A 10,822-nucleotide genomic window follows, 5' to 3' on the forward strand; every position below is an offset into this window, starting at 1 on the left:
ACTAAGGGTGTCCGTGTTTGTCGTGGTCCCCAATTGCATGTCAATCATCAACTCGCAACTAAGAGCGTGTGTGTTTGTCATGGTCCCCATTTGTCAATGTGTGTTTGTCGAGGGTCCTTAGTTGCATGTTGACCATCAAATCGCAACTAGGGGGTGTGTTTGTTTGTCGATGGTAGCAAGTTGCATGCCGACCATCGATACGCAACTAAGAGTGTTTGTGTTTGTCGAGGGTCCCCTGTTGCATGTCAAACGTCGACTCGCAACTAGGGGTGTGTGTGTTTATCGAGGGTCCCTAGTTGCCAGCTCACCATCGACTCGCAACTGGGGTATGTTTGTCAGTGGCGCTCAGTTGCAAGCCGACCATCGACTCGCAACTAGTGTGTATGTGTGTGTGCGTGTGTTTGTCGAGGGTCCTCAGTCGCAAGCCAATCATAGACTCGCAACTAAGGGGTGTTTTTTGTGTGTTTGTCAAGGGTCCCCAGTTGCAAGCAGACCATCGACTCACAACTAGGGGGTGTTTGTCGATGGCGCCCAGTTGCAAGCTAACCATCGACTCGCAACTAGGAGGATGTGTCTGTCGATGGCGCACAGTTGCATGCCAACCATCAACTCACGAGGGTCCTCAGTTGCAAGCCAACTATAGACTCGCAACTAAGGGGTGTTTTGTGTGTTTGTCGAGGATCCCCAGTTGCAAGTCAACCATTGACTCGTAACTAAGGGTGCCTGTGTGTTTGTCGAGATTTCCCGGTTGCAAGTCGACCAGCGACTCACAACTAGGGTGTGTGTGTGTGTGTTTGTCGAGGGTCCCCAGTTGCAAGCCGACCACCAACTCGCAACTAGGGGGTGTGTGCGTTTATCGAGGGTCCCCAGTTGCATATGAACCGTCGACTCGCAACTAGGTGTGTGTGTTTGTGTGTGTGTGTGTGTGTGTGTGAGTGAGTTGCAAGCCGACCATCCACTCGCAATTAGGGGTGTGTGTTTGTCGATGGCGCCCAGTTGCAAGCCGACCATCGACTCACAACTAGGGTGTGTGTGTGTGTGTTTGTCGAGGGTACCCAGTTGCATGTCAACCGTCGGCTCGCAACTAGGGGTTGTATGTGTTTGTCGAGAGTCCGCAATTGCAAGCCGAGCATCGACTTGCAACTAAGAGTGTGTGTGTGTGTGTGTGTGTGTGTGTGTGTGTGTGTGTGTGTGTGTGTGTGTGTGTGTGTGTGTGTTTGTCGAGAGTCCCCGGTTGCAAGCCGAGCATCGACTCGCAACTAAGAGTGTGTGTGTTTGTCGAGAGTCCCCAATTGCAAGCCAAGCATCGACTTGCAACTAGGAGTGTGTGTGTTTATCGAGAGTCCTGTTATTACTGACGATATTATGTCATTGTTTATTCCATGCTGTGAAATGTAATTGGGTTGCACAAACACTAGAGTGGTTGCATTGTTAGTCTAGAACAAGGGAGAACATATGTATGATTTTTTTATTTTTTTTTGCTTTTTAGGCAGGATTAGGTTGTCCAAGTGAAAAGGAATGAAAATTTTGTGCATTCGAACACCGAATTATACATGTTTTCCTTTCGTTTTTCCGCAATAGCTCTCCCTGGAAAATCTAAAAATACTTTTGACTGTTATCTATAGGCCATTTGTTTGTCAAAAAAATTGAAACATAAATTTCAGTATATATTACTTCATGTAAATTAGGTAGGATATATATGTAAGTTTTGTAAAGTTTTTTGGGGCCCTTTTTGAATACTTAATCTTACATTTTTTTGAACCCAGAACCTACTCTCATAGACTGTACTGTACTGTATGTAAAGAAGTCTATGCTTTCTCTTTCCTCGAAAGATGATTTCGGAGTTCACATATAAAATGATCTTTTAGTTCTGGACATAATTTTCAAAGAGCGAATACTTGTTTGTTTCTTTACAGGGTTTGTCAGTTTATAGAGATCATGTATCAATTTTACATAAGCCCATAATAGTTTTTTTAACACCTTTTTGTATGTGTTACACATGTCATTCGCAGGGGCTATCAGGGTAAAACATGGAGAAGAAAAGGTGATAAACCTTTGCAAAAAAGTGGTGCCTATTTTGTGCAGTAGCCCTCTCTTTTAGTCCCACTTAGCGTTTTCGCTTTTGTCCACTAGCCTATTCTCAGGCCCGTGAAACAACCTGTTTAGTAGGCTTGTTTAGAAAAAAAAACATGTTCAGTACTCATAGCAGGCCAAGTAAAGACAGGGGGTGTGGTAGTGGGCGCGTGAGTTCCTTTTCTTGGGCTGGAGATGCACGCAACAACAGAAAAACAAACAAACAAACGATCAATAGGACATGACAGAGGTTATTTGTTTGATGATGTGTTATGATGTCATACTTAGATGTGATATAGTTATGTCACATTTAGATGAGTTCTAGATAGACCTTAAAAATAAAATCAAGAGATAACCCATTATACATATACTTTTATTGTCATCTCTAAACTACATGCAAGCTTAAAATAAAACTGTCTTATCAACTAATGTACTTGCCATTATGGAAATCTGGCCACTAGGAAACATAACCGCCCCCCGCAATAGAGTTATCCTGTTTTTCCTCTGGTTTTGCAACAGGGTATATGCTCTATGAGAATCTCTCACTAGCGAAACATTTGTACACAGCAAGCATACATCGAAAAGAATGCAATGCTCTTGCAATTTTGACCTTGTTTTTACTAATTACCAGAGGGTCAAAGGAATTCGGTTGCACGTTTTTAGGATGCTACTCTGCAAAGCCTTATAAGATGAAAAAAAAAGGTAATATTCTCTTCCGACAGTCTTCTCTACTACTGTACTTTATGTTGCCAACATATTATTTCGAGGTGCTGCATAACTGCATCAGCGAGGCGTGAAGATGATTCAACTTCCAAATAGCACGGAGGCATTAAACTTGTTACTACCACCAGAGAGAAGGAGATTATCAAAAAATAAAATGGCATACAGGACAAAAGAACGTACTCCTATCTATAGGAAATAATGAGACCAATAATGAGACCGCTTGAGGCTAGCTATCAATTCTTCGGTCGAACTATGAGTTACAACAACAATATCCCAGAGCAGCAGCTTCAGTTATTCTGTGCGAACAGCGAAAATATTCTTGAAGTAAATTTGTCGTCAGAAACAGTCTGTGAGCGAAACCAACTGAGCTCTGGCAAATTAGAGATCGGCCCAACTGCAGCAAGGGCAACATCCTGCAAAACGTCAAACAAGTCACTCGACTGCATAAAACTTCAGAATGGCTCAACTACTCAATCATATTGGACAGTATTACTGTGATATGGAGTTTTAGGCTACATTTGGTATTGCGGTGGATTTTATGGTAGTCCCGTTTGCGCAGCAAGCTTTTGCCAATTTTAACTTTTGATGAATTGATGAACAACCAATCTTTCTTGCATCCGTGGCTAATTTTCCATAGCATATATTATACTACTCCCTCCGTCACAAAATTCTTGTCTTAGATTTGTCTAGATACGGATGTATCTAATACTAAAACGTGACTTGATACATCTGTATTTAGACAAGTACTCCCTCCGTCCGAAAATACTTGTCATCAAAATGGATAAAAAAGGATGTATCTAGAACTAAAATACATCTAGATACATCCCCTTTTATTCATTTTGATGACAAGTATTTCCGGACGGAGGGAGTATAAGACAAGAATTTTGGGACGGAGGGAGTATTACCTCCGTCCCAAAATTTGTCTTAGATTTGTCTAGATACGAATGTATCTAGTCACATTTTAGTGTTAGATAATTCCATATCTAGACAGACAAGAATTTTGGGACGGAGGGAGTATAAGTTAAGCACATCAATCACAAACTGAGAATTAGAAGATCTACCTTGTCAATTATAAACTCCTTGGCTGTTTTCATTACTGTATCACAGTCAACAGCATCAATCCGAGCAAAAAGCTCCAAGAATGGCATTACCCGTCCATAAGTAAGCATCTGCGTGAGATGGTTGAGGGAAAGTTGTTAATCAGGACAGCAGTAGCGGTCGCTACTGACAACGCCATGATAAAATAAATAAAACATACCTGGCGACCATTATTTTCAGAAACTGCAGTTGATCCATCAAAGTGAAGCAAAAGAGAGGACTTCAACTGAAAAGGATAAAAATGTTAGTTCTTGTTACCTGCTTCTTTTTGTGATGAAAACAGGTTTATTTGATGCATACAAAACAAATTGCTTGCAAGTGAAGCCAAGAAATATTGAGGCTTTCTTGCAAGTGACAACTATAGGATTGATGTATCCAAAAATCTTTTTTTGAGAATGTTGTAACACCTACTCCCTCCGTTTCTAAATATTTGTCTTTCTGGAGATTTCAACAAGTGACTACATACGAAGCAAAATGAGTAAATCTACACTCTAAAATATGTCTATATACATCCGCATATGGTAGTCCATTTGAAATCTCTAAAAAGACAAATATTTAGGAATGGAGGGAGTACAAGTTTGCATGACATGCATCATAATTAATTACTCTACTCGTCATACAGTGTAACACAATATCATGTAAATAGACCCATTATCACAAGCTGCTAGTGTCATTTCACGAAAACGGGAGAGGTTTTGCTGTTGATGAACTTGTTACTAGTTTACCTATTGCTGAAGCTATAAAAGATTAATCATCGGTCACATTTTTAACAATATTACATGCAGCCACCTTGTCACTGTTGTTGTTAAGTAGGGCACCATGGACTTAGCAGTAATAGTAGTAGCATAGTTGAATGGATAAAAAGATAACTGAAAGACAGACAAAAATAGAACCGAGACATCTCTACAATCACCTGCAGCCCACAAAGAAGCATGGTCCTATTAAACAAACTGGAACACTTCAAGTGCAAGTTCAAATCTACCAAATTCAAGGATTTTCTCTAATATTGTTAATAATGTAGGAGCAACTGTGTGATTTTGTCTTCTATAAATATCCACATGGAAAACCAGACAATAAAAGAAAAACGTGTAAATCTAGTGAATACTCTTGGAGACCATAGCTACCTGATTACGAGCACGAGCAACCTCTGTCTCTGACACTCTGAATGCAAGTCTTCTAAATTCTTCCATTATTAACCGTGACAGGTCATGTAGTGCGTCAGGCTGCAATCATATTACAAAAATTATAAGATGATGTTTTACAGATAAACCATTTGGTCTGATACATAGCATAACTGATAACTCATCTCCATCGCTGGGAAATTGCATTATCACATTAAACTTGGAAGAAACTTTATCTGGCACACACACAAGTGATGAAGTGATTGCTACAATATTTCAAACTCGTAGCCAACGCAGATGATACAAGGGTAAAGAACAGTTTGACTAACAAGAAAGAACTGGAAGTTTACTAATTATAATCCTAAGTGGTAACAATGTTTCTCACTAATCACTTCTTACACATTCCCTAAGTGGAGAGTAATACATAAATAAAATGCTTAGTTATACAAATATATTGCCCCAAATATTACCTCGAAACTTCAGATTTAAACTAATCAGTATTCGGTTTGCACTATAATAACGGATAATATAGCAGTAAACTTAACAATAAAGATAACTATTACTCATAATAGTTGACAAAGAGATACTGGGAAAAATTACATCAGATCAGACTTTATCTAAGTTGATTCAACATTCAAGCAACAAGCAACTGAAAATACAAGATTGAGAAATAAACTTTACCGGAGCACTAGTATAGATGCCAAATAATCCTGTATCGCGATAGTTAGTGTTGAATGCCATCAAGTTCTCAGCTAGCTCACCATTGCTGATGCCACGAGCTAAAGCAGACCTTGCAGTTTCAATATATAACAACAGCTTTAGCAAGAAATTCAGTAAGAAGAAACTAGGAGGGCAAATTATTGGTCAATCAATCAGTGAAAATCCTTCTCACCCTGAGCAGTTCCCTACGCCGATGCTCCTATTCCAAGATCCCAATATGCTTTGGGTCACCATAAGAGGAATAGAGCTAGGGTTAGTCCAGGATGAACCCTTGAAAGCAATTGCAATATGCGCTAGAGGCATCTCGGCATTCTCCACACGAACCTAATGATACATTAAAAAGTTCAAAAGATAATCAATTCACATAGTCTAATAATTTACTACAATAACATTTTGATAAAACTAAAAGCAGACCTCTGAGCCAGTAAAAATAGCCGGATTTGCCTCAACAAGCTGATCTGCAGTAGTTGGATCAGTAGAGAATCCTGTAAACAATTTTCTGACTTGATCAACAACCTCATCGTGATCGACAGCTCCAGAAGCAGATACAACCTAAGCCAACCGACAAAATAGAAAGTTTTACCACTCAAGTTACACATAAGAAATGGCTAAATTATTCCAAATAGGTACATAACCATACCATTCTAGGACAGGTATAATGCGTTGAAATGTACTGCTGCAAATCTTTCTTCGAGATAGATTTAATGTTCTCCGTAGGACCTAATATCGTGTCCCCCAGCGGATGGTCTCGGAATGCTGCGGTATGCAGGTGATCAAATATCACCTCCTCCATCATTCCTTGCACCTGTCCACCCATAAACATATGCAGCCATGCATCAAACATCATGTAGGCATCAACCATACATAACAATCAATACTCTCTGGCCAATGGTCAGATGACCAAATTACCAATGCCAGAGAACATCAAGTAAGAGTAAGTATCAGGAAAGCTTACACCCATTGACTAGTAAATTTAGGAATCTAATTCTAGCTGTATAGGGAAAAGGAGGGGTAACTCAGCAAAAGGGGCGACAGCTCACCTCCTCCATCTCGCGGAGGATGACGCCGCGCTCGCGCTGGATGCCCTGCTGCGGAAAGCGCGGGTGCTGAAGGATGTCGCTGAGAACATCGAGCGCGGCTGGCACGTCACGGCCCTGCACGTCGGCAAAGAAGGTGGTCTGCTCGCGGGAGGTGTAGGCGTTGAGGCGCGCGCCCATGTCCTCGATCTCCACCTCGAGCGCGTTCGCGGTGGGGCGGCGCTCTGTGCCCTTGAAGGCCATGTGCTCGAGGAAGTGCGCCGTGCCGTTCGTGCCGGGCAGCTCGAAGCGGCTGCCGGCGTCGACCCAGACGCCGACGGAGGCCATGCGGGTGGCGGCCGGGTAGGACTGGGTGACGACGCGGAGGCCGGTGGGGAGCGTGGAGACGCGCGCGGCGGGGAGGCGGAGAAAAGGGGAGTGGTCGGCGGCGCGGGGCACCGGCGACGCGTGGCGGAGGAAGCGGTTGGGCGAGGGGGCGGCGGTGGAGTGGAGGAGACGGTAGAGGTGGGGTAGGAGCCTGCGCTTCGAGCGGACGGCGACGGCGGCGGCCATGTGTTGGATGGAGTTCCCCTACCGTCGCGCCGCCGCAAAGGAGGAGAGGGGAAGAAGGGTCTGGGCTTTTCGCTCCCGTTTATTCTTGCGTCGGGGGAAAGGCTCGGCAGAGAAATATCAAAAGCTTATGTTCCACGTAAATCAGGTCCGTGGACACACGGGAGGGCTTTTTTTTATGTCGAAAAATTGAAACGGACTGTGGTTCGGGGTCGGGTTCGTATCCGGCCCAGATTTGGTTGCACACTTGCTTACTACTAACCCTCAAAAAAAAAACTTGCTTACTACTGTACTACGTTGGGTTTTTTTTCTCCAGGAAGAAAAACGTTGACATTTTACGAGGATAAAATCGATCTCCACTAGTTTTGGATGGTCAAGAGGAGAGCGGTATTTCCAACACATCAGAGTTTAAGTCCTGTATCGATGTACTAAAGTCTGGGTCTTTAGCACCCCATATTTGTGCACGGGCAGTCGTAGTCACACCTGCGGCAAGGCCTGAAGAGGACGATCAAGGATAAAAATAAGATCACTAGAGAAGCAGTCAAGTCAATGATTAGAGAATAGAAGACCAGAAGCCGAGGCCCCGGCAGATCCTTGCCAGGGTGGCTCGCGAAGCCCCTGGCGAGATCCTTGCCGGGATGAATTGCTAAGCCCCCGGTAAGGTCCTTGCCGGGGCAGAGTACAAGGCCCGGCGAGATTCGCGCCTGGCCAGGTTCCGCCACCACCCCAACGCAGCGACTGGCCTGCCAGCCTGGCAAGCACCTGCGTGGTGGCATGCATATCTTCGTGAAGAGCCTGCCACCGTTCCAGCGCAGCGGCTAGCCAGCCAGCCTAGCATTGCATGTCTCGTCAGCCCGGATGCGTGTCAAGACGGGAAAAGGCGGCGATGGTTGGGACGGGATCTGTTTCCTTCCCCGCTAAAGCTAGGGGGCACGTAAGTAGTGCATTTAATGTGTTTGTCCTAAGGCGCCGGTGATAAACATAGACACTATAGCTACTTTACACCTCCTGTGTGCCACTGTGGCAACCCCTTGAACATATAAAAGGAGGCTCAAGGCGTACTGGAGGAGGATTCGGACTTTTGAACCTCTCGGTCCAGCTTGCATGCATAGCAGTTAGCCGAAGCTCAAGAACACAGAATATACACTCAAGCAGGGCTACTGTTTTACGTTGCTGAGCGACCCGAACCTGGGTAAAAACCCATCGTGTTGATCGTTAGACCTGGTCTTTGCACACCCCTCTTCCCTGCCAAACCGTAGATGGGATCCATGTGATCCCGTAGGTGTCTTTTCCCCGACATCCTTGGCGCGCCAGGTAAGGGGGTCAGGTGGTGCAAACCTGGTCTAGCAATTAGCACGTCGTTTCCTTGATCACCATGGCTCTCAAGAAGAAGGCGATCACGGCGATCGGTTCGTCTGGAGCCGAACCGCCCGTGCCAGCACGGACGGGCAACGAAGTAGTCACGGATGGTGGCGGAGGTGTGGACCACGAGCATCCACGACACTCTGGCAACCGAAGCCAGGCGAGCGGCATGGTTCGTGCACAAGACGACGAGCCGTGCGCCACGGGGTCCAAGGGCGGAGCCGTGCTGCCTACGGGCGGCGCGATGACTGTTGGGGAACGTAGTAATTTCAAAAAAAATTCTACACACACGCAAGATCATGATGATGCATAGCAACGAGAGGGGGGAGTGTTGTCCACGTACCCTCGTAGACCGAAAGCGGAAGCGTTAGCACAACGCGGTTGATGTAGTCGTACGTCTTCACGATCCGACCGATCAAGTACCGAACGCACGGCACCTCCGAGTTCAGCACATGTTCAGCCCGATGACGTCCCTCGAACTCCGATCCAGCCGAGTGTTGAGGGAGAGTTTCATCAGCACGACGACGTGGTGACGATGTTGATGTTCTACCGACACAAGGCTTCGCCTAAGCATCGCTATAGTATTATCAAGGTGGACTATGATGAAGGGGGGCACCGCACACAGCTAAGAGACGATCAACTTGATCAACTTGTGTCTCTAGAAGTGCCCCCCTGCCCCTGTATATAAAGGAGCAAGGGGGAGAGGTGCGGCCAGCCTTGGGGCGCGCCAGGAGGAGTCCTACTCCCACCGGGAGTAGGACTCCCCCCCTTTTGCTAGTTGGAATAGGACTTGGGAGGGGGGAGGAGTGGAGGAGAAGGAAGGGGGCGCCGCCCCCCTCTCATTGTCTTATTCGGATGTCACGCCCTCGATGCGGCTATATCTCCCACGTGTCGAAGCATGACTTAGAGGCATAACCGCATTGAAAGCAATGTCGCAAGTGAGGTAATCTTCACACAACCCATGTAATACATAAGGGAAAGAGATACATAGTTGGCTTACAATCGCCACTTCACACAATTACATGAATAAGGCATTACAACATCCAAATACAATCAATGTCCGACTATGGAACCAAAATAAAAGAAGACTACCCCAAATGCTACACAGATCCCCGATCGTCCCGACTGGGCTCCACTACTGATCAACTGGAAACGGAACAACACAAAGGACAAGATCTTCATCGAGCTCCTCCTTGAGCTTGGTTGCGTCATCTGCACGATTCAACGGCACCTGCAAGCTGGTTTTGAAAGTATATGTGAGTCACGGGGACTCAGCAATCTCACACCCTCGCGATCAAGACTATTTAAGCTTATGGGTAAGGTAAAGGTATGAGGTGGAGCTGCAGCAAGCGACTAGCATATATGGTGGCTAACATAAGCAAGAGAGCGAGAAGAGAAGGCAAAGCACGATCGAGAAACTATGATCAAGAAGTGATCCTAGAACAACCTACGTCAAACATTACTCCAACACCGTGTTCACTTCCCGGACTCCGCCGGAAAGAGACCATCACGGTTACACACGCGGTTGATGCATTTTAATTAAGGTCAACTTCAGATTTTCTACAACCAAACATTAACAAATTCCCATCTGCCCATAACCGCGGGCACGGCTTTCGAAAGTTTAAATCCCTGCAGGGGTGTCCCAACTTAGCCCATCACAAGCTCTCACGGTCAACGAAGGATATTCCTTCTAGCGGGAAGACCCGATCAGGCTCGGATCCCAGTTACAAGACATTTCGACAATGGTAAAACAAGACCAGCAAAGCCACCCAGATGTGCCGACAAATCCCGATAGGAGCTGCACATATCTCATTCTCAGAGCACATCGGATAAGCAAGACGTCGAGTAAGCCAGCCTAGAGTTGCCCCTGGTAGCCTCGGACATCGCTCAGTTGGACCAACACTTTGAGAAGCACTGACCCGGGGGGTGAAATAAAGATGACCCTCAGGAGCGCAACTCCCAAGGGAAAAGAAAAGGCTAGGTGGCGAATGGTAAAACTAATGTTGGGCATTGCTGGAGGAGTTTTATTCAAAACGAACTGTCAAGGGGTTCCCATTATAACCCAACCGCGTGAGGAACGCAAAATCCGGGAACATAACACCGATATGACGGAAACTAGGGCGGCAAGAGTGGAACAAA

The 10,822-nt window shown here is 45.4% G+C and overlaps 1 protein-coding gene across 1 annotated transcript; it reads right to left on the reverse strand.

Moving 5' to 3' along the window:
• Nucleotides 1–2,813: 2,813 nt before the first annotated feature.
• Nucleotides 2,814–7,437, reverse strand: LOC123061741 (probable mitochondrial-processing peptidase subunit beta, mitochondrial). The gene is made up of 9 exons (XM_044484978.1): nt 6,776–7,437; nt 6,376–6,540; nt 6,150–6,287; nt 5,908–6,059; nt 5,697–5,805; nt 5,019–5,117; nt 4,055–4,120; nt 3,858–3,965; nt 2,814–3,209 (listed from the first exon to the last, which is right to left on the reverse strand). The coding sequence occupies exons 1-9, from the start codon at nt 7,322–7,324 to the stop codon at nt 3,084–3,086; spliced, it is 1,512 nt and encodes a 503-aa protein (XP_044340913.1). The 5' UTR covers nt 7,325–7,437; the 3' UTR covers nt 2,814–3,083.
• Between the last annotated feature and the right edge of the window lie 3,385 nt (nt 7,438–10,822).

Source organism: Triticum aestivum, chromosome 3A (assembly GCF_018294505.1).
Source record: "Triticum aestivum cultivar Chinese Spring chromosome 3A, IWGSC CS RefSeq v2.1, whole genome shotgun sequence".
NCBI classification, from domain to species: Eukaryota; Viridiplantae; Streptophyta; class Magnoliopsida; order Poales; family Poaceae; genus Triticum; species Triticum aestivum.

Bases quoted from the DNA above. Each gene is read 5' to 3' on its own strand.
- LOC123061741 (XM_044484978.1), bottom strand. From the start codon at position 7,324: ATGGCCGCCGCCGTCGCCGTCCGCTCGAAGCGCAGGCTCCTACCCCAC. The intron at 6,288-6,375 runs GTATGGTTATGT...CGGTTGGCTTAG, and splicing joins ATTATACCTGTCCTAGAATG to GTTGTATCTGCTTCTGGAGC. The intron at 6,060-6,149 runs GTCTGCTTTTAG...ATGTATCATTAG, and splicing joins CTATTTTTACTGGCTCAGAG to GTTCGTGTGGAGAATGCCGA.